This window comes from Pseudorasbora parva, chromosome 17 (genome assembly GCF_024679245.1).
Source record: "Pseudorasbora parva isolate DD20220531a chromosome 17, ASM2467924v1, whole genome shotgun sequence".
Taxonomy (NCBI): Eukaryota; Metazoa; Chordata; class Actinopteri; order Cypriniformes; family Gobionidae; genus Pseudorasbora; species Pseudorasbora parva.
Genome location: NC_090188.1, coordinates 18,152,358 through 18,179,446, shown reverse-complemented (window position 1 = coordinate 18,179,446; position 27,089 = coordinate 18,152,358). Strand labels below are relative to the sequence as shown.

Genomic DNA, 27,089 nt, shown 5'->3' with positions numbered 1-27,089 from the left:
ATTTTTTTGTGATACTGAAATTGGTGACAAGAATTATGAAATTTTAGTGCATAAAATGTTTTATCTGTAAAAAAAAGTAAAAGAAACTATATGGTGATATATATATATATATATATATATATATCACCATATAGTTTCTTATATATACAATAATATATAATATATATATATATATATATATATATATATATATATATATATCACCATATATAATATATATATATATATATATCACCATATAGTTTCTTATATATATATATATATATATATATATATATATATATATATATATATATATATATATATATATATATATATATATATATATATATATTATTGTGATAGGGGCCCTGCGGTAACTCATAGGGACCCAGTGAGGTCTTAATGCAGCCCGGTTTGTAGGGGCGTTCCAAATGAAAGTGAACAACTGAATCCCTTCACAAAGGGCCCTTCCACAAATCTGTTAGTGAAGGGAACATGCAATGGAAGTAATTAAATTGTTTATGGTCATGTGACCCAAGAGGACCCAAGGTGACAAGTCCTCATGATTCATTTTAATTCTTGATATGGTGTTTATTTCTTGAGTTGCAGTTAATGTCTGAACAGAATCATTTAGGTTGTTTTTTATTTATTATGATATTACACACATTCTCGTCATGTATTTTATATTAAGTTTAAAGGTGCCCTAGAATAAAAAAATTAATTAACCTTGCCATAGTTAAATAACAAGAGTTCAGGACATCACATACAGTGAGTCTCAAACACCATTGCCACCTCCTTCATATGTAAATCTTGTTTGTCAAAAACAAGCCACAATAAGCCCCATACCCTCTATTTAGATATCAGAAAACAATTAAAAATATTGTTTCAAATCATTCTAGGGCACCTTGAAAAAAGTTTCATAGGAATGAAATGTGTTTAATGCTTTATATGTGTTTAATGTTTAACTTATAAAGGTTAAAAGTTAAGAGCAGATCAGGAACACACACACACACACACACACACACACACACACACACACACACACATAAAGCGTATTTAAAAAATGTAATTATTTATTTGTATCATATTAACGGCAATAATAAGATTGCTGCCTGGTGTTAATATTCCATGTGAAGCTAATGAGGAATTGTTGTGGTCTTTCATTGCTCCTTTTGCCAAGTGGGTTCCAAACAACTTCAACACAAGTGCCCCTTCGACACACAAGTCCCCTCTTAACGGGTTAGTTCACCCAAAAAAGAAATTTAATTAATGACTCACCCTAATGTCGTTCTACACCCGTTAGACCGCCATTCATCTTCGGAACACAGTAATTTCACAGTTAATATATTTAATATTTAGTCTGAGAGTGTAGGCACACTATACTGTTCATATCCAGAAAGGGAATAAAAACATCATCAAAGTAGTCCATATGAGACATCAGTTAATTAGAATCTCTTGAAGCATTGATACTTCAAATTTACTTAAAATGTTAGTCCAAAAATAACAAAAACTATGATGACTTTATTCAGCATTGTCTTCTCTTCCACGTTTGTTTTCAATCCTCACATAAAGATTCAAACGGTTATGAATCAGCGGATTGATTCGTGATTCGGATCGCGTGTCAAACTGCCAAACTGCTGAAATCACATGACATTGGCAATCCAAATCACGAAGCAGATAAACTTACAGTTTTCCTTTTAGTAGAGATGCTGCTGCAGAACACTGTCGAGGTAATCACACGCTTAATCCCTCTATCTCTTTAATAAATAACTGTATTAATAACTGCATAAATCTGCTCAAGTCTCTAATTACTAGCTCTAAAATTATGTTTTGGAATTAGCAACATGAGCATGGGATGAGATGTGTAATAAATTAGTACTACACACAAGAGCGTTTTAACGACAAAATCCTGACAAATCTCTTAAAACACAACATCTGAACAATGTCTTGAAGTGTGGTAAGAGTATATTCTGAATAAATGATTCTTGTCCATAGAATTATTTTAAAAAAATATACACACCCTCCGCTTCGCATCGTTGCCGCCTTGCCACCTCGGGTGTGCATTATTTTCCGATAATTAAAGGGCCCGTTGTCAATAATTCTTTACTTATAATAAGATTTTTTATAAGATTTATTTTAACATTAGATTCACTACATCATCCACTGACAGTATGACCAGTCTCAGTAACTTCCCTCACTGCTTAAAGTCATATCATATTCTGTTCTTAAGCAGCTTAATGTCCATTTAGTACACAAATGGGTACCAAGCTGTGTATTAGTGGCCTTTTCACTAAAAAGGACTTTTGTGCTGTTTCTTTGACTGCAGTCTAAGCTGTTAAGTGACGAGAGATTATCTCAGTCTACAATAGAGCCAATCATTTTCCCCTAAGTATAGAGCCTAAACTGGCCTGAAAAGCATAAAGGCCCTCACATTTAAAGAGCCAGCAGAGGGATGATCCCATTCATGACTTAATAGCCAAATGAAAGTTCCTAATTCAGCAGTTAGGACTGTGGCAAGAGCTCAGCCTTAACATGTCAGTGCTGGGCTCTGGGACTGAACTGGCTTTGTTGGGCAGTAACCGTAATGGAGGGGGGTCTGAACGAGGCCTCATAATAACTTCCCGTCGTACAACTCGAATGCTTTTCCCACGTACGAGAAAGCGGGGGGACAATGCTCCCTGCACTGTTCTCCCTGGTTCGTCTCTCTCCCCTGAGAAGAACAGACTCCGAACTGCCCCCTCTCACCCACCCGCCCCTCACCGCTGCCACTGAGCTTCGCTCCGAGCTCATCGTCAGGTCAAGGGAGCGTTTAGTTCCATGATGATGGAGCGTATAACAAGGCTCCATACAGCAGTCAGCTGATGGCTGTCATCACTGTTGGCTTGTGTGTGTCCCTGACTGTCCTCTCTTCCCTTAATTACCCATCCTCACTCTCACAGCAAGGTCCCCTCACAAATTACACCGTATTGTTGGAGGAAGATTGGCCTGTCATCACGGAGAAGGGGAGCATTTCAGCATCGCCATAATGGCCCCGATGCCCAGCAGTGGGTGTACGTAGCACCACCGCCCACCTCCAACCCCCCCATCGACCTGCCTCGCCGGCCATTACCACTGGTGCCAGGTGACTCTGTGACCCAGACAGCTTTCTGCCATGTCAGCAATTCAAATGCACGGCGCCACAGTGTGGGGCTCGCTCCTCTTCTCAGACAATGGGCAGATTCGAGCTCCCCTAAAGATGAGTTAGGGCCTCTGATAATACATCTCCTCCACTTTTGCTTTTTTCCCACTGCCCCTGTGGAGCTCAAAGCAAATGAGATTCAAAATAATATGTGGGCCTGTTGTCTCTCCTGGACCAATATCTGTCCAGTCTAATCACAACTGGACAGCTATTACGTTGTTTTGCAATGGAATGTCTGTGAAAGACCAAGTTTAATTCATCAAACACAGCCATTAACATTGCCGTAAGCAGTGTTGGGGAAGCTACTTAAAAACTTGGCAAGCTTCAAGCTAATCTTAATTTCAAGTAAACCTAGTTATCCTATAGTCAAGCTACTTGATTCCAAAAGTAGTTATATTACAAGGTTCAAAAAAGTAGTTAACTAAATTGAACTTACTTAAGAGGGTAATATGCTATTTTAACATTTTAAAATATAACTGTAGCTTACAATAAATTATCAGTCCCACTAAAGTGTCCCTTGAGAAATTAGGACGACTGAAGTGCCTTGAAACCTAGCATTATTCAATGTGTTGACGTAATTTCCACAGAAACAGGAAGATAGGGTCGAACATATCGAGCAGCTCCTCCCCTTTTTTTAAATAGCCTATAGCGTTTTGTTTATATCACTGCTGGGCCAGAGCCGCTGAGCTCAGCAAAGTCGCATTTGACAGCCTATGACAGACACAGTCTAATAGATACCCTATTTAGATTTAAAGAGGTGATGAATTGAGAAATCAACTTTCCCTTAAGCTTTTAATAAATAAAAGGTCATGGTAATATAAGAATATCCTGTAAGTTCCAGAGCAGAAAACTTCCTTTTCAGTCAAAGAAAAGCTTTTATTGACCGAAGGCCCAGCAAACAATCAATCTCAAAATATGCCAACCCTTGATGTCATTGTGTGGTGAAACACCGCCTCAACATAAGATGAACAATGCCTGATTCTGTTACCCCGCCCACTGACTCGTGCCACTGACATGACAGGCATACATAAACCGGATCCGACTTTCTAAGCAATTAACATAACGCATAAGCGTCCTTTGGATTCCAATATTATGAATGCATGGATGAACTTTATTTTTGAATATCTGTGTATGTCGGTGTGTATATGATGCACGGTTCGCGCTTATATCCACCGATCGGGCGGGGCCAAGTAATAAAAAATAACATTCCAACCAATCAGGGGTGGATAAGAAATAAATCATTGTTTGTTTGATGAAGAAGTTTCAGAGCCATAGTTTGCAAAAGATGGAGTTTTAAATAAAACAAGAATCTAAATTAAGCTGAGTATCAAACTTAAACTGGTTAATTTATACTAAATAATACAACACCCTATCTTACATAACCAAAAATAAAACAAGATCAGGGACTCGAATCGGTAAATAATTTTTTTTGAAGCCAGCAAATCAATTTAATCAGACTGCTACAGATATAAAAGTGACTGTTTAGGATCAACCGAATAGCTAAAATGACTCGAATGTTTCAGTGCTACAGCCGGTATATGATGGAGAGGATTTAAAAAAAAAAAAAAAAACAACATCTGTTAAAGGCATAGTTCACACAAAAATAATAATAATTCTGTCAACATTTACTCACCCTCAAGTTGTTCCAAACTGAACAGAATAATATGGGGAACTAAACAGTTTATGAACCCCACTGACTTCCATAGTAGGAAAAAAAAAATACTATGTAAGTGAATGGGGTCCATCAACGTTCTTCACAATATCTTATTCTGTGTTCGGCAGAATAAAAGAAATTCATACCGGTTTGGAACAACTTGAGGGTAAGTAAATAATGACACCCACTATTCCTTTAAGAACAGGTTAAATTATTCCCTGGCATTAACAACGGTGACATGAAGTTTGGTCACGCAACACCGCTAGTCATTAGAAAAAGTAATTTGTTGTTTGTTGGTTTTTAAAAAAAACAGTCACTGTTCTGAGAAATGTTGAATTGGTAGTAGCATCGCTACTTTTAGTTAGTGATAACCACAAAAAAACCAAAAAAAAAGATGGTACAGTAAAAGTTATCTTGTTGGATACTGCGAGCAGAGGTGATTATGGAAATCAATCATAAATCAAAAGAGTAACAGAGTAAAACACAAAATATAGCATAAGACTTTCTTAAAGAAACAATTGCAGATGTTTCATTCATGACATGAGTGTCATTTTCATGGGCAGATGTTATTAATTTATTTGAATCTGCTTCTTGGTCTTGGTCTGTGATGCCAATTAATCTTAGCTATAGACACTTAGAAAAAACACTGACCTTCATCCAGCTACTATAGAAGTAGTAGCTGGATGAAGGTCAGTGTTTTTTCTAAGTTCACCCACTGCATGTTTTGGAATGAAAATCAAATGTGACTATTGCAGAGACACCACAAAACATTTATCATAATAACATTTAATATTGTTGTCAGACTGTCACGGAGGTCTGAATGAATAGCTTTTAATTGCTGCTCTTTTAAGATGCAGTTTAAACTCATGTATCTCGTATGTATTATGTACCGGAACTATTTAAAATGCTGCTCAATGACTTAATTAAGTGGGTCTTTTTGTTAACCTAAACATATTTTTTTTGGATGTGTAAGTTATATTTGAGAATTACAGTGAATGAAATAAGAAGTTTAATCAAATATAAAAAAAATTGGCAGCTGCAGTCCATAACTTTTATGGGTTAAAAATATCCCAATTTTTTTTTTTGTTGAGCAAGTACATAACCAGCCAGTGTTCAAAACTAGCTGCTTACAATAGCTTGATTTACAACGGTAAGCTTGTAATAATGTTTTTAATTCCAGTGGTAATGGTGGATTTCCGCGGGAAATTCAAGCATAAGTTTGCGTCCATTACGTCACATCTGCTGACATTAAAGAAGTTCCGGCTTCGTGTAAGGTTGTTGGAGGTGGATATTAATTTTCTCACAGCACTCTATATAATTAAACTTATCAATGTGATGGCGGATCCAGAAAGGTTCAAATGACAATCACGCAGTGACAACTGGAGATTCACACGTTGTAAAATGCACAGACTTTCGGAGTGGCTACAGAAAAAAAAGACTGCAATCGGGGCTATAAAAAGGCCTTTTGAAAGGTGGCGTGAACATTTTTATTTGAAGGGGTTCAAAACGGACGCAGATATGGCTTCCCCCCCCTGCTGGACAGGTAGGCCTAAGACATTTCAATTGGTTAACTGTAACTGTAACACACTTGTTCATACAGTTAACGTTAACGTTACGGGGTTTGTGCTAGCTACGAGAAGGAGCAATTTACCTCTACTCCACATTTATTTGTTGACAATTAGAAATTAAGAAATGGAAACTGAACTAAAGGTTGCCCTAATACACATTAATTGTAGTGACGCAATGCTGATGTTAACAACTTTGTTTTCAAATTGTTATAATTTGCACGGTTTGACGTGATATGATAAGCGATCTTTAGATTAAATCATCGCGATTTATTGCTTTTTCCCCTAGTTGGTCAGAACAAAAGTGGATGTTATACTTACTTGTTCATATATGACATTCATATCCTACTTTCAAACACTAAAATCTGTGTATCCAGTGTACAGTATCCACACAGCGCGGTGACTGACAGCTGCAAATTCTCTTTAAAACATTGGATTCATCCGCGCGGTGCCGTGCCGACTGCCGAAGCACAATTCACGTTAAGTTGATAATTCCGCGAATAACTGCAATTGCAAATTCCGAACAGAGATGGCGACAAAGAGGAAAAACTACGAGATGCAGCTCTAACTGATGATAATTCATGAAGCAACGATTAGCCATAATTTAGAGAATAAAATACAACTGAGATTTCATCTTTTGATCATAATATGTTTACTCCCCAGTTGGCATAGGTAAGGTACTGTCAGTGGTAAGGAAAAAATACTAGGCTACATTTTCTGAAAAAAATAAAAACAAAATATTATGCTTATTTATAATTATACTTTTTTGTGAGCTCTGATACTGATCCAGTCTTATATTATATTATATTATATTATCCTTTTTATTTATTGTTTGTGCCGTGTATACATATATTTATATAATATTGTAGGCTATTATTATATACAGAGATATGTTTTCTTTTTATGTTCTATTCATTAGTAAAAATTTGAGGAAAGATAATGTGTATTATATTGAGAGCATGTTGACACTAAATCATTGCACAATTAATTTTTCCACAGGCTCATAGCATAAAGAGATTAAAAAGGTGTTGTTCTAATGAATTGAGATAGCCCTCCATCACATGAGGCATATCTAGCAAATGGCAGTTGTGTATAAAAAACAAACACGTTGTAAATGGTAATTGTATGGCCCCGAGGTCCGTGAGCCAAACATTACACCGATTTCCTCACTATTACCAGACAGTCTGCCAAATGAGTTATTTCTAATTACTCACATATGCCTAGCAAATGTGGAAATCTGCTGCGGCCTTGGCTGACACTGAAGACAGTACTTATCAATTTACCACAGAACAAAGCCTGCATATTTCCATTGCGTTCTTTAACTTGTTTGTAAAGAAAATATGACACCCTCATTATAACATGTGGATGACCATGTATCCTCCCAGCCTTTCTCTATGAAGTATACTCATAAGCACAATAGATAAAGCTAGCAACGAGCTCAAGGCTGGGAATAATGACTCTTTTTGAGCGGCATCCTCAATACAATACTTGTTAAACAATGAAATTACAAAATGTTTAACAAATAACAAAAGACCTTAGTTAAACAGATCACTGGATAACTACAGGATCTATTATGCTATTGATGAAATGCTATTGAACTTGTGTGAAGGAGTCATACAAACTAATCAATAAATGGCTGAGATAACATTTGGTATATTACAATGAGAAACCTGAGATAGAGACCACATAGGCTAAACAGCTCATCCAACATTTTGGCCACATCCTTGAGAAAATGCATAACTGAGAGGGTTTTCACACTTGATTCATTTTAGGGGTCTGAGTGAGAGCTGTTCACATGAAGTTTGACAAACGTGTGAAAAAAAAGGTGTGTGTTACAAATTTAATCATCATTAATATTACATTACAGTAATATTCAATGAAAAGCAGTCAATCAAAATTCACTTTCATTTAGTTCACTTTCAAAGCCAGGGTCAGTGTGTATATCAAGAGCACTTTATGGACCTATAAGGGGTCTGAGTTTGTTTCTTTTGGGCATACTGTAGATTAGGCACTAATTCTCACTTTTAATAAGTATTAACTATGATTTTTGCCTCATTAAACTCCTAATTACTACTTATTCATAGTTAGTAAGGTAGTTGTTTCGTTTAAGTATAGGGTAAAGGAGGAAGGAATGCAGAATATGGTCACATAAATATGTGCTTTACTAAAAAACAGCCAATATCCTACACTGTAAAAAAATTGTGGTGGTTTTTGTTGGTTTAACTTAAAAAAGTAAGTAACCTTGTTGCCTTAAAATTTTGAGTTTATTGAAATTTAAAATTTGAGTTGATACAATGAAGGAAATTAGTTTAATAAATAGAAACTCAAAATATTTTTGTATCTGAACCACATAAAAAATGTGATAAATCATGACAATAGCACAATTTGGCATGTTTCACTGCGTCATCAGAAATAACACACACATAATTACCCAATATGCTTACAAAATCTTTTAATAATCTTTTAATAAAGGTTCTCGAATCTCAAAAAATGTTTATTGTATTAACTCAAAATTTTAATTTCAATGAACTCAAAATTTTAAGGCAACCAGGTAACTTTTTTTCTAAATAATCTTTTACAGTGTAGTAATATGAATCTTAATAGTGAGAATTGGACCCTAAACTAAATTGTTACAGTTCTTTTAAACAGGAATAACAGTCTTCATATTTTACATGCTGTATGTTTTTAAATCTTCTTATATGTAGATCTACCAAGAGCCCATTTGTTACATTTTTGACAGATTATCAGTCATCATATGCAGCATATCAAACTTCATTACCATTAAATGTGTGAATAATCAGTTTAGGAAAATGTGATCTTTATGTGCAGGCCATGTGATTTAGTCCACACATCACATGTTTTGCACAATCTGGCCCTTAGGATATATGTACACACATGCTGTATTTCATGCCACATACAGCCATTTGCAGTGTTAATTAAAGAAGCATAAGCTTAATAATGCTGTTGAAACGAATCAAAGCCCCCCCTCCCCCAGTTTTAGTTATGCCATCAGTGGACCATGAACTCCACATGCCTAGAATTTGTAAAATGTTTACTGTGAAAAGATTCAAAGCCCCTAAATAGATTCAAAAATGTATAACTACTCCTTTGAGCCAAATTAATCCATATAAATATATCAATTTCAATATGGGACCACAGTCAAATAGTCGTTTTGGTGGTTTTCCCCCCATATAATTTAAATTGCTGCAAGCTGCAGCACTTGGAAAATGTTGGAGCCCACAATGCAGTTTTCTGCACATAAATCACACCATAATACTGCCTTTAAATAGTTACAGACAGATAATTTATTCTTGGCACACACTGGACTCCATACCTATGCCAGTGTGAGTGTGAGTGTGTCACGCTTAGTTGCCAGCAGTCATTATTCGCTGACAGTTCACGAGTCACTTTACTCTTTATTGTTCCTTTTCATGATTTTAAAACACTAGTTTTACACCACTCTCACGGCACGCCGATTATTCTCAGGCAGACACGGCAGGTGAAGATAAACTGTTAAATGTGGTTTGAAAAGAGGAACCTGGCTGTGACAAAACGTTTCACAGGACTGTAGGATTGTTCCCCAGACAAGATGCAGAGTACAAACAAATAGCTCCTTTCTGATCAGCAGCTCAACTTCGTTTAGTTCCTTTTTAGTAAGTATAAACCCTCTACACCCAATTCATCACAGCAGCTCTCTCGATTGCGACAAAACAGTTTTCCACTAATTGTGGCTATTTATTTAAATTTCTCCCTGTGTGATTTATGCAGTGCTCTGGCTGGCTCTGAGTATTCTGATAATTACTCTAAACATAACAGAAATCAAAAACCTACTGCGCTCCTCTGCCTGCGATTCACCAAGAATGGCCTTATCCAAACTGAGCTGGCACCTATATTCTCCACGGTTTAAATGAAAGCACGCATGGTTTAGATTAAAGCATTGTGCCCCAGCTATTCGCTAAGAGCCGAACGCTAATGAAAACCAACTCTGCTCTTTTATAATTCATTTGTACCATTAGCATATTAGCTTCAGCGTAATGACAGGATGTCATTAAAGGATTTGGTCTATGACTAATGACAATATTTGTGTTCTGAAGTAGGTCAAACAAAGTAGCCAATTACTGTTCTTCCTATTACGATGATGAAAGCTAGAGATAAGCCATGCTTAGTTTTGGATATGTTGTTTACTAATAAATGTAAGAGTTTTCTGAGTCCCTCTTCCAAGCAATGAAACACAGATTTAGCTAATTTAATGCTTTTTAAATCCACTTAATGATGATATTGTGAATATAAAAAGGTACAGAACTAAATTTTTCCAGCTAGGAAGAAAACAAAAGTACGTTCACAAGAATATTATAGAAAAGAAACGTGTAGAAATGATCTGTTGCATAAGGGACATTTTTTTTCTAAACGTTTGTATGGGTACTATTTCTGGATACAGTTTTTCTTTATATCAACTTCATGACGTGTGTCTCAGTCGGTGCTTTGATCTACATCAAATTTGTTTAGTCTTCAGGTTTAAATATGAATATCTCGTTTGGGGTGCTTCATGTCTTAGTAAATTCCACCACCCGTTTCTGCAGTACAAGTAGATGTACATGTCCTCTGGGTGGCAGCATGCTTTGAAAGCAGAGTATCCCCTTTAAATGCAGGGGAAAGCTGACACACATGGATCCAATATAGGCAAACCTTCATACAGTAGAAGTAGACGACATGGAGCCATCCTTCAGTCAGAGGAGGAAGTTAGTGGTGTTCATGTCTGCTACTGTTTTTCATTTGCAGTCACAAAACTTTTGAACAACTTCCCTTTTCACAATCATGAAGGTGTACCTCCAGCCTGTGTGATTTGTAAAGATTTTCAGATAGTAACCGATGTCTGATTATTCAGCTATTACTCTTTCATTTTGGATTTCAGAATCAGAGACATTATTTGTTAGTATAAAGCTTTTTTCCTTGAGTAAATGAGCATGTTTGAGGCGGTAGTTTTTTACCTAACCTAAAACATCTTCACTTTTCCCACTACAAAAATCAAACTGTTTTTCATTTAACATTTTATTTACTGAACAAGAAACCATTATAACAAATCATTTTGGAATCTCAAAATTATAGCTGTGGTGTTCATTGCAGCTTTAAATTCATTTACACACTTTTATTTCTAATTTTCAATATATAACATTTATATCTTGATGTAGGATTCACACTATTGTTTTATTTCTAATTTTACACATTAGAAATAAAACGTGTACAATAAAATACACTTTTATTTCTAATTTTCAATATATTACATTTATATCTTGATGTAGGATTCATTTTAAGGGACACACTACTGCTACAATCGTAACTACATTTTGTCCCATTAAAAAAATAATCAGTAACAATTAAAGCCTTCATATAATGCATTATAAAAGTATTTTATTATGCCTTGTTCTGCACCTTATAATGCATTGTGTAGTTGCATGAATAATTGTAACAGTTATAATACATTATAATATACATTATAATTATAATCTATTCATTGTTACACCTTTATAAAGTATAATACATTAAAGGGTTACATTTAATTCAAATGTATATATTTAAGTACTGAGTAATATTAGTTAACTGCACGTTAACCCTAATTACTTATGGGTTATGAGGATTGGGTTTAGTTGAGTGTCAATTGCATGTAATTATGCATAATTTACTGTTACTATGGTAAATATATGTAACATATTATGTGACCCTGGACCAAAAAACCAATCATAAGTTGCACGGGTATATTTGTGGCAATAAACAACAATTCATTGTATGGGTCAAAATGATTGATGATTTTCTTTTATGTCAAAAATCATTAGGATATAAAAATCATGTTCCATGAAAATATTTTGTAATAGCCAACAAACCATGTATCAATGGAAAGGTAATTTATTCAGCTTTCAAAGGATGTGTAAATCTCAATATTAAAAAAAGACCCTTGTGACTGGTTTTGTGGTCCAGGGTCACGTATAACAAGGACTCTGTTAAACTGTTAACCTTTTAACATGACAACCAATTTCAGATGTAACAAGGAAGGAATCTGTACATATTATAATGCATTTTAACTTTGGTTACACTTTTTATGATAAATACATTTATAATGCATTATAAATGAAGGCTTAAGATCTAGTAATCTAGTAAAAAAAAAAAGCATAAGCAGGAAATAACTTTTATCAATTGCTAAAATATAAACTGCATCGTCATCCGCTGAACTGCAAATTAGAAGGGGTCTAAGTCATAAATGCTGAATAATCAAACATGATCAAATCTGGCTTGAAGTACGTCTTTTAAAGAGCACGAACCAGTGAATATAATTTTCATCCACTTAGCCCTTAATGTACCCAATGTATATTTGGATTTGACAATTCAATACAACTTGTGGTTTCACAGATTTACAGTGACATGTCAAAATAGTCATCCAAATTAATTGGCTAGATGCTGAACAGAGGCAGAAAGAATAATTTGGGTGACACATTGACTCCTAAAGTGAGGTGAGCAATTTTGCTAGGGTTACATCCATGAAGGAATGTAGGTAATGTACTTGTCTCAGTCCAATGCCACAGACTGCTCTTTGACCAACTAAAACAAATAGTGTTCAACTGCTAATGTGGAGCCAGAACAAATAAATAAATCAGCTTGTTTTCACTGTGCTTAGTCCACAGATTTAGTGAAAATTAAAAATTGACTTTGCATATTTGGTGCTGGCCAAGCTTAAAATGAGGGTTTACGTTATGTGAAAAGGAATACCATAATTATAAACACACTGAGTATGTTTAGGTATCGTAGTTTGATTATGTCTATATAATATGTACTGAATATGTATTTTTGCCATATTGCCGTTAATTCTGCTTTATCAGAACATCCACAATGAAGGTAAAAACAATCACAGTGTTGTATGCTGGGGGAAATGTATAGTTTGGGTATGTGCTGTAGCGATCTATAGGCAGCATTGACCACGGCCAGTGTTTCACACAGAACTCGTGTTTCGCTGTTAGCCGCAGTGACTGGAGCAGCGCAGAGTTCTGGAACATTCCTGGAGGGACTCAAAGAAGAACATACACAGTGGGAGTTTGGACCCAGCCCAAGAAAAATAAATCCAGGTTTACATTTTATGAGTAAATGAGATCATATCTAGTCAGCCCTTGAAAGTTATGAGACAAAAATGCATGTCTGTGCTGCTGTTAGATCAAGATATTTCATTTAGATTTGATAACTCATCATGTCTACACAAGGCATATGGTTTGTGTGGGTGTTTGGGCTATAGAAATATGGCAGTGATGATGTTGCTGACATCTGCGGGTTTAAGGGTTGTGCGTAGTGTTGATTAATAAATCGGCTATAGCGCTTAGTGCTGAATTTATTGTGTTAGGCATTTTAAAGAGATGTGTAAACACACACAAAACAAGGTTTTACATTTTCTAAATAATGTACCAGATCAAACCCAGCTATGTTCTAAAAACGTTTTGCTAATGTTCACATTAAATTATGGAACTGAACTGAACTGAACGTTCAAAAGATTCATTTTTAAAAATGCTTTCAAATAGTTTTTTTTTTCTTGCTTGTTTACATATTGTTGAGGAAACCATTCCATTTTATAATTCTGGAAAGATTTTACTATAATGATCAATGAACTTTCAGAAACTATCAACATTTAAAAATGTTAGACACACCAAAACTAAAATGTTTCAGAAAAAAAACAAAAAACATTGTAGAGAATGTACAAATAACATTTGTGCAAATGTCTTAGAACATTATTAAATAACAGATAACCTTGAAGAAATGTTCTATTAGCATTACTGGAAAAAACGCTTGTTTGAGAGAACATTGCCAGACCGTTCCCTGTTAGATGGGTGTAATATTTTGGCCTTTGAGCAGATATTATATGTTTGTTTGTTTTTGCATTTGGCTTGTCAGTGCTCATTTGTGACTGAGGCGTCAATAAAATAAGTTTTGCATTGATTTTGTGGTTGGAAACCCAATCAAACTTTTCAATACAGATTTATGCAACATTAAGTATGATTTTCTGAAACTTGGATTTACAGTAAGCAAATTATACATGGGCAAAGTCAGAAATGCCACGTATTCATTACAATTTGACCTTTAAGAGATATCTAAAAATACATTTTCAGTTGGCAAGATGAGTCACAATCACTGCATGAAAAGTGGGATTTTCGTCCCCGTAAACGGCCGGAAATCTCCCTGATTTTCGACAATTAACGTCAGTTTACAGCCTGTGCACGTCGCGTTCGTCTGTGCCACATATTGACGGAAACGAACCATGACGTATGTGGAGCTTGCGGAGGCATGCTGGCGCCGGCGCTAATGGCTCTAATTAGCATATGAATAGCAGCTCTGGGCGGCGCCTTGCTTGAATTTCCTCACTCAGTATTGGTTGAAACTACTACATTGAAACAAGAAATATCACTCGTGATTGGTTGGCAGATCTGTTACTATTGGTCAACCTGGGTAATAAATTAATAAATTTAAACCCCCAAATTATAATAATTTTACACATATAAAATTATGATTTGCATATTATTTTTTAATTGTATATATTCATATTCATGTGATATGCTATTATGTTTTATATTCATGTCATTGTTATCCTATGGATTACGCTATTATAACCATCAAGGACATTCATTTATTGAGGAAAGGAAAATATGCCAGGGACGTGCAGTTTATTCAAAGAAAGAGCTTTATTAGAACAAACACAAACACACAACCAAATGCAAAACGTTTGAGATCTGCCCACACAACAATAGGAAGCTCACGAGAAGCCCAAAATCCTACAGCACCATGAAGTCTCTGTTTTCCGCTTCAGAGCTGTAGGTAACTAGCGCCATTCTGTCTGTTTTAAGTCCATTTTTCAGACGTCTGTCGTGCGTTGCCCCGTACTTTGGAATCGCCTCTAATCTCGACTGCAGCGTGGCACAGAGCTCGGCGAGCTCCTGGCTGGTCAAACAGTCCATCCAGACACCGCGCGAACGATGCCGTCTTCCTCATCAGGTCTATGGTAGCGCACTTCCAAAGGCCCACCTCATCCTCAGCTAACACACTCTTTCTTGCTTGTAGCAGCTGTAAAAACAAACAATAACGACAATCAGTATTGCGCGATGTACTGCGTAAAATGCACCTGAAAAATAGTCACACTGACCAAAAACGGATCTAATCTAATAAATCTTACCCTCTTCTCAATCGACTCTGAGCTCTTCACAGCTTCTGCGTGCGATGCAAGAACTGGATGTTTGTGCGTCCTGCGTAATGTCTCTATGTCTTACATGCAGCTGGAAAACAATTAAATGAGTGTTATGACGAAGTTGTGAAGACGGCGTACTGCTTCCTGTAAAATGACCAGAAAAAGAAAACACTTTTATAAAGCAACTTACATTTGTTCTTTTACAAGGCTAATTTGAGCTTGTGCTACTTAAAAAGCTTTGCTTTAGGTTACTTTAGCTTAGATAACAGTCTTACCGCAATCTTAGGACTGGTCTTCTCTTAGGCACTCGTCTTCTCTTCTTAAAGTTAGTATCTTCCACACAGTTTTTCGACTCCAAAGCAAGCAACCTATCATCTATGGACAGCAACCTGGAGATTACTAAAGTGAACTGCTCGTTAAAATCGGCAGCAAACTGAGCAAGCTGACGAGATAGCCCAATGATTGCATTCAGCTGTGTCTTCCCGCCGGTGTTACGGATCAACTGGGGATCATGTTATCTGGGGACGGGCGCGTGCACGTAGCTAGTTTTACCTGGATTTACAGCAGATGTTAGACGAGGACAGATTCGTCACAGCGGATTTTCCACTGAACAGATTTAAAACGCTTTCCAAATTATTGGTAAATGTTTGCATAATATCAGGCTCTGTGTTTTCCTCTGTCGCTGCTTTGCTGTATGTTTCAAACGCAGTTTAAGGGAATTTTTAATGTGGTTTCATTTCACAACACAGACCACGCCCACATTTTGTTACATTCGTTTCAATGAAAGTCGTATCCAATGACAATTACATTCAATAAATTACATTGTGCCGTATTAGTATCGGAATTTTTATTTTATTTTTAATAACTATTGTTTTTGTAATTTGCTTAGGGTATTTTTTAAATTATATATATATATATATATATATATATATATATATATATATATATATATATATATATATATATATATATATATATATATATATATATATATATATATATATATATCCTAACTAAAATAACTCATAGCCTGTCATATTACCTTTCTCATATTAGCCTATTATATTGCCCACCCCTTGCCCACCTGCACATCCCAGCTGATATACAAGATTTGGGGGGTCATTCTGCATTTGAAAGTTTGAAAGGGTTTTAAATCTTCTAAATAAAGTAAAATGGTTCAAAATCAAGTAATTTATATATGCCAAAGTCAACTTTAAACATATACAATGTAATTTCCAAACAGCAAAATTGTGGCCAGTGAAAATGCTGAGTGGCTAGTAACTTTGGAAAACCACTAGCCACAGTGGCCGGTGAGCAAAAAAGTTAATGTCAACCCCTGTATATATATATATATATATATATATATATATATATATATATATATATATATATATATATATATATATATATATATATATATATATGTATATGTATATATGTATATATGTATATGTATATATGTATATATGTATATATATATATGTATATATATATATATATGTATATATATATATATATATATATATATATATAGTGCCGTTAAAATTAATTTGCGTTAACACGTTAATTTTGACAGGCAATGATATATGATATATAAAGTTTGCTGATGTATGACGCCACTTATTAGCAGGAGACCGCAATGATTGGTAAAAGTTGCGGTGATTGGTCAAAATTGCGAGTCGCACTGAATTCACGGGGACTGATTGCAAATGACACACAATAAATAATCTAGAATACTTTCATCAAATATATAAATTCAAGCTTAAGTTTAAGATTTTACAATTAGGCTATACTGAGCCTGATCTATCTAAGAGATTTTTTTAGAAGGAAGTTAATACCTTTTAGAAAAATGTCACATGGGTTAAAACTCCTGCTACCCTGATTTGCATTTGTATAGCTCACAGCATGTTCATTTACATGTTAAAGCCTCCCCTGGAGTTAAGGGAAGGGGGGTCTTAGGGGGGACAACTGCCAAGCAAGGCCCACGTCAATTTCTGACAATTCACGGCAGTTTTCGGTGTCACCTGCAAACTGCCGTGTACAGTCGTAAACCTGATCTTCCACGACAATCTACAGTGCCGCTTACTGACGAAAATCCCACTTTTCATGCAGTGAATAAGGCATGCATATTCATGTTTGATTGATCATAATATGCTGCAGATTATTATAAGTTTTGTTTGCTCTTTCTTTACACAACTACCTTAGAGCTTTTCTATCCCAAAATGTTTCTGTATACAAACCCTGATTACCTTGACAACAAGAGAAGGTACTTAATCAAGCACGAGGTCCACATAACTGGCCCCAATAAATACTTTGTAGCACTTAATTTAGTTCCATGCCGTGGGCCATTAGCTTCTACAGTCCATCTCTCAGCAACTGTGCGGCGGATGGAGAGAAAAGGCACAGCAGTGTCAATTTAATTAAATCCAGCTTGGCTGGGTGTGTCTGTTCATCAGCCGCATGTAGCACATTTCTGACAGGACCTGAAATTATTGATGCCCACAATATTGAGTTTATTGCATTAAAATATAAATTAGTGGACTGCCGATGCGCAAGAACAGAAACCAAATCTGGGAACCCTATAGTTGTAAATAACAGTACATATACAAACATTTATTATTGATTTAGATTTTATCTGTATAATATACAATCAAATATTTTGAAGAACAATGCAAGCGATTTTACACTCATCGGCAACAACAGAGGTTATGGGCCCTTTGAAGACCATCATTTTAAGACATGTTGTGCTTCACTCTTTCTTTTTAAAATAAACATTTGTAATAAAATAAATAAAATGATTGCTGTCATAATTAGCATTTAACTTCTGAGTAAAGAATTAGTAAAGAAAAATTACTGAGTAAAGAAAAATGAATTCTCTCCATGACCGAGTGATACATTTATTTGTGGAGACACAGGTTCAAAATCATTCAAATCCAGTTCAATCATTCAATTCAGGTTCAATTTTTAAAAAAGTCAAACAAAATCAACATATTTGCTAGTTTTGTTTAGTTGCTCACTTCAGATTAAACACACTAAAAATGTTTTTCTTTAAAACAGTTTAAGTGTAATAACTCTTAAGGATATTTACTTTTAAGCAATTATGAAGATATCTGATAACCCTCATAACCTTAAAAATAATAACTCTCATAACCTTAAACAAACTGCTGCAACAACTGCATTTAAAGGCATTCAGCGTGAAAATAACACAAATGAAAGAAATGACAAAAGATAAATAGAATTTTGATTATATTTCAAAATGATGAGATTAAAAATTTGGTTTTAAAATGCTGGGTTAAAACAACTCTTGGTGGGTTGAAATTGGACAGACCCAGAAATTGGGTTGTTTGAACCCAGTAAATGGACCCATTCAAACAACCCAATTTCTGGGTTTGTCCATTTTCAACCCAACTTGAGTTGTTTTTAACCCAGCATTTTTTAAAGTGTATTTCAAATTCACTATTAAAAATATCTGGAGTTTTAATATACTCTGCATTGTCCTAAGCAGGGAACACAGCATTCATGCTTTTTAAACTTTTAATACATTTCAACTTAAAAATCATATCATTAACATTAACTTGTCTAGGCCATGTTTCTTTGTGCACTGAATATTTTGGATGGACGTTCTCTCCAATCAAATAATCGGCAAATAATTGTTTAAAACAAAATGTAAAAGACATAACAGACATTCAGTTGATTTACACAAAAATATTGTCCTCTCGGGTTCCTATAAGTTACGCTTCTGTTTTCCTTCTATGCTATTTCCTGTGGTTTGTACAACATAAGTCTGGTTCATAACATTACCAAAAAAGCAAACATGTTATATTTAGTCATGGTTTGTGAGGAAAGCATGTATATAGGCCTACTGTCTCAAAACACATTCATTTAGAACAATAAATAGAAGAACATACAACAGCATAAGTCTACAAGCCATCACTATGTTACTCCAGAGATAATGCCATAATTTGTATTCATTAAGCAAGCAGGTTTGATCCTTCCTGTTCCCTTTTTAACCACTTGACTATTATGGCTGTGAAACAAGCATCAAAGCGCTGTATGGGGCCCCACAGGCTTCGGCCGTATTAAAATCACAATCTGTCTAATTACAGGTATGCACGGTCAGAGTGGTGAGAAAAAGAGAATGTTTTCTACAGAGATGCCTCGAAGGCTTTGTTAATACACTGACTGGAATAAGTTCCTCATGCGAGGAACTCAGGTGCCACACATTTCCTGTACTGAGAGCCTTTTGAAACAGCCTTCCAGGTGAGAGTGAGCCTGTGACTCAAGTCGTCTCCACTCGAGCCGTGAGTAAACATCATCTCGCACTTGATCCTGCAATAAGCCCAGTAATGAGGCCAAGCACTTGGCATTAAGATCACAGAGCGCTCGTCTGCCCTCAGTCTCACGCCGCACAGTCAGACGCTGTTTGCTGCTGCACAGATTTTTGACTCAGTTCTGTGGGAGATGAGAGCATCTGCACGGGTGCCGTTAGTCACCATGGGATAGCAATCGCATTTACAAAAGGGGCTTTCTGAACAAACATAATGTTATGCGGCCTATCATCACACAGCAACTTTACAAACGTGAATCAACTCAATGCAATGCCTCAGAGGCCTTTTGTTGCGATTTTATTAGTTGCAGTTGTTTACCCTGCCGCCAATGTGGTAATAAGAAAATATTAAAAGTATGTAAAAATAATAAATACACTTTTGGATACACTTTATTCAGTGCAACTATATATTTAAGTATGGAGTAATATTGATTAACTAATGTACTTGTAGGGTTAGGGTAGGATTGGGGTTTGTTTGAGGGTTAGTTGCATAAAATTATGCATAATTTACTGTTAATACTATAGTAACATGTAACATAAAACAAAGACACTGTAAAATAAAGACTTAACCACATTTTTTCCCCCAGGCAATACATTTAAACGCTACACAAACCTGAACCTGGTCAAAAAATGTTTTGCAATACATCACAACAGCAACTTTCACATTGAGCTTTATGTACCTTGGTTGTGTTTTCTTTAAGCTAATTATAACTTATAGCCTAAATAATAAATTGCCTGCATGGAATTTCAGGCAACAAACAAAAGTTCTTCACATCCATCTTCCACGTCAACAACATGTGCTTTTCTTTATAACTAATTGGGCTACTATTACATAGCTTAGTTTTCACTTAAATTGATGAACATTATACAGATAGATATCATTTTAAGAGCTCCTGGATGTGCGTCGTGTAGCTCCCCCGTGACTACAGGCTTGTGTTTTTATTTGATGTTTGGGAAAAGAGCGCCACTTGGGTGGTTGGAGCCCTGGCAGAATCCCGAAGTCTATGTAACTTCAATCCTTAATCCTTAACCCGAACCTGACCCTTTACTGCATTTACTCGCGTCTAGTTGTCGGACGTCTATCCCTAACATCTTTAAACCAAAACATTAGCTATAGGATTTTTGTTTTGGGCAAAAACGATAGGCCTACAGATTTTACGTTGTTCCCTATTAGTCATGTCATCAAATCACATTCACATGATTAATTATTCGATACTAAAGGCTGTCCGTGTTTTTAATGCGTTTTATATGAAACAACTGATCCGCAGTAACATTCATATAGCCTAGTACACGTGCATAATTAGCTACATTTATTATCAGTCTTCGATTACAGCCTACTAGATAACTGCAAATGATTATCTGCTTTCAATTGTGCTGAACTTTAGACTCTTATGTTAAAATATGTGTTTAGCTTGCTTTATTATATTAAAGATTACATAATAGCCTATCAGTGTTCGGCATAAATTACAGATTTAAAATGCGACATCATTTTTATAATCGTGTGCTCTTTAAACACTAGCTGCTTTGGTGCAGTTAGTGTTTGTTTCAATAGAATAATGACCTGAAAAATGTAAAAAGTGTTAAGTTTTAACAACAATATCAGTAATAATAATATCTAACAATAATCATAAACGATACATTACACATACAGTCTCTCTCTCTCTCTCTCTCTCTCTCTCTCTCTCTCTCTCTCTCTCTCTCTCTCTCTCTCTCTCGATAAAACAATTATTAGTATATAGCAGAATTGCTTGCATAGAGTTCAGGTCCAAAGTCAGTTTGTTGCTGAACTTTGATCTTCCCTTATTACAGGTAAGTTTGTTTGGTCTTCACAACTTTAAGTCACTGCAAGAACCCCTATAATGAGGTGAGTTTTGATGAGGTTTAGTGTTACATGTATATATTTACTGTATGTTTTTAACAAAGTAGGTTTTATCTTTATTTTGATCTTGAACACTCATGTTTTGTTTCCCACATTATAGGTTTTCTGTTCTAATCTGCCTGTCAGTGCTGATATTCAGCACTTCGGCCAAGCCATACAGGCCCAGGGTATGTTTAACTTATAATGTACACTCTTAATTTACAACCAAATATTTTGACTGTCTTATGTTACAAAAGAAAAAAACAATGTATATAGTCGCTTTTAATTACAGTTGTTTTTACACGGTCTGCCCTGACCCTTCTTGCCATTTTGAGCAAGATGATAAGGATGTAAAGAATTTAACACTCATTTAATGTCTTTTCTTGTATATCACACTGTGATTACTAACATTGCTATTGGGTTATTTTAAACATATTTAATATTTTAAACAATCAATTTGCTAATGTTTGGCTTGTTGCTTTTACAGGTAAAAGAGTTTGGCAAAGCAGTTCAGGACACTATACTGTAAGTACTTGTCTTGCCTTCTGCACACTGTTGAGTAGTTTGTAAAACATGAATAAAAAAAAAAATATATATATATATATATATATATATATATATATATATATACACTTCAATTTAACCAAACATTCACAAAAGATTCAATATAAAGATTTATTTTTCCATGGTAGTTTTGATCATCGCAATGGGAAGATGATCCAGGGAATGAAGGAGGTGGAGCCACCACAGGACATAGATAAAACAAATCCTGAAATCGATCCTAACATGTCGATTTGGAAAGCTGTAAAAGAAGAAATTCAGCAGAAATACAACAGACCTGAAGAGGATAAAGATGCTCTTTACCACTCCTTTGACATAAAACTTCCAGCTGACCTAAAACAGCATGAAAACTACTTTCAGCAAATGAGACACGATCAGGTACAGATGTACGACAAACCAGAAGAAGATAGGGATGATCTGTACCACGGCATGTTTGTTGAGCCAATGAGAGGAGAGAAGGATGTAATTGGAGGTAATGCCAGGCCCATCTATTCAAGCCCTGAAGAAGACAAAGATGACCTGTACCACGCAGATCTCAAAGGACGTCTGTCTGACCAGCAGGCTCTAGCTATGAATATATTCCCCATTTACACCAAAAGAGTGCACACAGAGCCAGAGGTAGACCTGGATGACCTTTATCACAAACAATGATAAAACAAGTCATGTCGTATTTAAAGGACTACAGTACTGGATGTTAATTCATTATGTGTAGTTTTAATTAAATTATCTCTATTTTTTTAAATCATAAAGTAATCATCTCAGCATTTTTATTATTATTTTAAAGTATAGAATATACAAAAAATGTCTGTTCTGCATGTTTCACACACAGCAATACCAGGAAGACTGTGAAACCATATGATTCACTTACTGTTTTTTATTTAATCATTTTAAAATAAATGAGTAAACGAAATACATTTGTATACAGTCATAATTAAATCATTGGGAAAAAAGCATTTATGAAAGCAAAGTATTATAAGTAAGGCAAAAGTATTACATTTCCATAATCCTAAGGAGAGGACATTCAGAGCTCGATTCAGCTGCTGTTAATTCACAGAACGGCAACAAAATGAACAAGTAAAAGATAAAAATAAATACATTTAACAAAAACACTAAACAAAAAAATAATATTTGAAAGCAGAGATGACTTTCAGTTCACACAACTTAACTAACTTTTTTTTTTTAATAAAAAAGGTTGATACTGTTAAGTATTTTCAAATGGTTTTACTGTATAAATTGTATGATTGTTCTCTATTTATTTGAGAAATTGTCATTATTATTCTACAACATCACATTATTACAGAAAATCTAAAATGAAGGCACTAAATTAATAATGTACATACATTTATATAATAAGTAATAACACAATAGTTTTATGCCAATTATACACAGATAGTTTGTGTACATTATTTATAAGGTTTTTGGTCTTATCACTTTGGTAATTAAAAAATACCAAACAGCTCATCTTTCAGCATTGTTCATCAGGCGAAATGACACCTTTCTTTATAATAAGATTTCCATACAGTGCAGTCTCCCTGTCAGAGAGAGTTAAGGATCATTTTTTATTTTATTAAATAAAAAATAGCTAAAGAGATCATAATAGATCATAAATAACAATGCTTACCCAGTTGCCACTACAGCAAATGCCTTCTTGGCACGCTCATAAAATGCAAACCGCTCAACAAACTTGAAGTTACCCTGAAGAAGAAGCATGTTAAATTACAACTATGTTTTAACAGTTATATATATATATATATATATATATATATATATATATATATATATATATATATATATATATATATATATATATATGCACACACAAACACACACGACATCCTGGAGAAATGATTTGTGTTATCTTTGTAAACCTATAGCGTGGTAAAATTTCAGTAGTGATGTATATGTCCTCATCATATTAGTTATGACCTTTTATGTATATAATAGCTTACATCTGATCCTGATTGTTTCAGGAGGTCAGAGTACTGGTCCCAAACCGGCACTTTCAGACCCTTTAATTTGTCACTCTGCACAAGGTCCATGACAGCTGCCTAACAAATCAGACCATATTGAGTTACAGACACAACCTACAATTATGAAAAAGTTACATGCATGAACAACCAAGTTTATCTTTGTGGTTTAGCCATTAAAAAATTAAAAGATGCAGATAATGTTATCACTCACCGAATCATCATAGGTATCAAGAGGAAAAAGCGTCAGTATTCCCTTCAGAAGTTCTGGTATACCTACACCTTAAAGGGGAAAAAAACAGACCATACATGTGAATGCTTTGCACCCACAGCAGTGTCAGTGACAAACATTTGATATTTTTTGGCTGTCCAGCTAATGCATATAAAGACATAATTAACAAAACAACCATTCCTGCTTCTGTAAACCCATTATAAATTCAGATCTCTTTCAAACTGTATAAGAAGGTTTAGCCTACAATAATTAGATTTGTGTTTTTTTTATTTTTAATGAAAGTGCATCTAGAATCTTTAAAAGTTGTACTAGGAACAATACCTGTAGAAGCTAAATCATTTGTAAAAGTTTAGAATATTGTAGGAACACATACCATCCGCTCTTATCTCCACTGGACCACATTTACAAATAGATGCGGCTGGAAAATTTGCGTCTGCAAGAACTAAAAAAAGTGATACTACATGACAATTCATACATGACGTTCATTTCTTATAACAGTACACTGTTGCAATGATGACTTCTAGTCTGCGCTCATAAGACAAACCAGATCCACTTAAAGCTGTAGACGGACAGAACTTCAACGCTTTATAACATCAGCGGGAGTCGAAAGACTGGATATGTGCTTTGGCTTAGAGATAATAAAAATGTGACATTTTTATGAGAGACAGCCTACAAAGTTTTTGAGTGACATTTTGATGATAGAAATGAAAGCGCATGCTGCGTGGTAAGCAGCGCAGCCAAAGCAGTATCCCTTCCTGTTTTACTGCTCGAACTAGGATATATCCGTGGCGTTTTTTAAATCCCATCTACTTTCAAATAAACCAATGACATGCTATAATGGTACAAACAGGTATGTCGTCTTATATCCATCCAGAAATTAGCCCATTATGTGATGCAGGAACCGGTTCGGTTTGACGTTCGTAAAAGGGACGCTGCGTGTGAGGCGAGCTCATTAACGACTTACCTAGCTCATCTCCATGACCCATTTGCGCCAACACATACAATAATTCAGGCGTGAGTATTGATGGGATTCCTTTTAATATAACCATTTCAAAGCAGGGACAGAACCGGACAAACACGAGCGAGTTTCTGGGGAGTCATGTGACACTTCAAAGTATTTCAATTGGTTTACACGAAATACGTTTCTAACGCAACCTGCGCTCCGAATACGTAATTTGCGTTTCTTTGCATACCAATGACAGTCTTCATCTAGGACTAGGTTATGTTTAAAAAAAAAAAAAGACTGGTTTTATAGCCTATAGGGCTTATTCATTTCCAGCATTGTTTTTGAATACATTTGTTTGAGTCATGATCCTTGCCTGATTTTCAGACTAAGTAGACTAATTTGTCAAAGAGCCCTAAATTTACACTGGAAACAAAACAAACAAATAAAAAAACTCCTTTGTGAGAGGAGGTAAACACATACAGTTTTTTTATTTTTTATGAATGATCCACTCTATATACAAATAGAGTTTTGTGTACAAAGGGTGTTTTTTTACCTCCTCACACAAATTGGAGTCCACTCTAATACACACTAGAGCTAGGCTATCACTTTTTTTTTTTATTCTTGTACATTTAAAAAATAAAATAAATACATCGTCATTGAATTATTAGAACACTAGCCTATAAAATCAACAAAGCCTAACACCAATGGAGCTCATTAATTAGGCTTTCTTTAGATCTTAAAATAGTCCATAGCCTAAACTAACGGTAGCAACAGGTGTTTTCAAATTCATTATTTCAGTCTCTGCAGATCAATTATTGTAATCTTTGACCCAGTTAATTACGCTAGCCTATAAACTTCGTGCATGTGAATCTTCAATTAGAGTAAAATGTTGAGGAAAAATCCACGTGTAAGCTAATTCATCTCATAATCTGCAGACTGAATTTACAACACTCGCTGATTTTCAAAGATTCTCAATCTTCGCGCATAGACATTCTGCGCGTGAAAGTGTAGCCTATGCTCTTGAATTTTTTTTTGTTCTTGACATTTAATGACGAGATCCCATGCTAAACATTAAGTAGGCACTATGTCTAATCGAATTTTATTGTCGGTAAATGGAAATGTAATTACATATGGCTGTTACATTTTTCATAGTTGGGAAATTTATTTAAAAAAAATATTTAAAAAAAATCAGCAAGTTAATTGAACGTAAACTCGCCGGCGTAATGAAGAACGGACACCTAGACGTGCAGCTGCTACTGATGAAGAGGAACTGCCGGTGATGTGGTTGTAGCTAATTCAGGGAAATTTGCTCCAAAAGAGGTGTGTGGAGGCTTTGCAGCTGCGAAATGTAGAGTGAAGGTGGAAAGACGGAAGACTGATGGAAGAAAAGACATTCGGAGGAGCCAAGACTGTCTGATCAGTTCAAAGCTCCTTTCTTTTACCGAGGAACCATGCTGCTCCCTCTTTGGTTCTGCTTTTTTAAATGAGTTTATCACGCTATGAGGAGCTGCCTTTGCCAAAATGTAACGTTTTGCCTCTTTTGTCTGCGCTGAGCGCCTCAATTCGGTCTACATTTATTATTTTGACCTTTCGTTAGCAGGGGATAGA

At 35.2% G+C, this 27,089-nt stretch overlaps 2 protein-coding genes across 2 annotated transcripts; one reads left to right on the top strand and one right to left on the bottom strand.

Moving 5' to 3' along the window:
• Positions 1 to 19,709: 19,709 nt before the first annotated feature.
• Positions 19,710 to 23,196, top strand: si:ch211-217g15.3 (uncharacterized protein LOC368914 homolog). The gene is made up of 5 exons (XM_067420719.1): positions 19,710 to 19,891; positions 21,727 to 21,781; positions 21,897 to 21,963; positions 22,263 to 22,300; positions 22,468 to 23,196. Exons 2-5 carry the CDS (start codon positions 21,777 to 21,779, stop codon positions 22,985 to 22,987), a joined length of 630 nt encoding a protein of 209 aa, XP_067276820.1. The 5' UTR covers positions 19,710 to 19,891; positions 21,727 to 21,776; the 3' UTR covers positions 22,988 to 23,196.
• Positions 23,196 to 25,752, bottom strand: fuom (fucose mutarotase). Its single transcript, XM_067420720.1, has 6 exons — positions 25,500 to 25,752; positions 24,909 to 24,977; positions 24,518 to 24,585; positions 24,286 to 24,384; positions 23,958 to 24,031; positions 23,196 to 23,868 (listed from the first exon to the last, which is right to left on the bottom strand). Exons 1-6 carry the CDS (start codon positions 25,582 to 25,584, stop codon positions 23,802 to 23,804), a joined length of 462 nt encoding a protein of 153 aa, XP_067276821.1. The 5' UTR covers positions 25,585 to 25,752; the 3' UTR covers positions 23,196 to 23,801.
• Between the last annotated feature and the right edge of the window lie 1,337 nt (positions 25,753 to 27,089).

What these genes read in the sequence shown, in the direction of transcription:
- si:ch211-217g15.3 (XM_067420719.1), top strand. An exon ending in CCAAGCCATACAGGCCCAGG is followed by an intron (nt 21,964 to 22,262) that starts GTATGTTTAACT and finishes TTGCTTTTACAG; the next exon opens with GTAAAAGAGTTTGGCAAAGC. An exon ending in GCAGTTCAGGACACTATACT is followed by an intron (nt 22,301 to 22,467) that starts GTAAGTACTTGT and finishes TTTCCATGGTAG; the next exon opens with TTTTGATCATCGCAATGGGA.
- fuom (XM_067420720.1), bottom strand. Translation starts at nt 25,584, where the DNA reads ATGGTTATATTAAAAGGAATCCCATCAATACTCACGCCTGAATTATTG. An exon ending in GGGTCATGGAGATGAGCTAG is followed by an intron (nt 24,978 to 25,499) that starts GTAAGTCGTTAA and finishes CACTTTTTTTAG; the next exon opens with TTCTTGCAGACGCAAATTTT. An exon ending in TGAAACAATCAGGATCAGAT is followed by an intron (nt 24,032 to 24,285) that starts GTAAGCTATTAT and finishes CTTCTTCTTCAG; the next exon opens with GGTAACTTCAAGTTTGTTGA.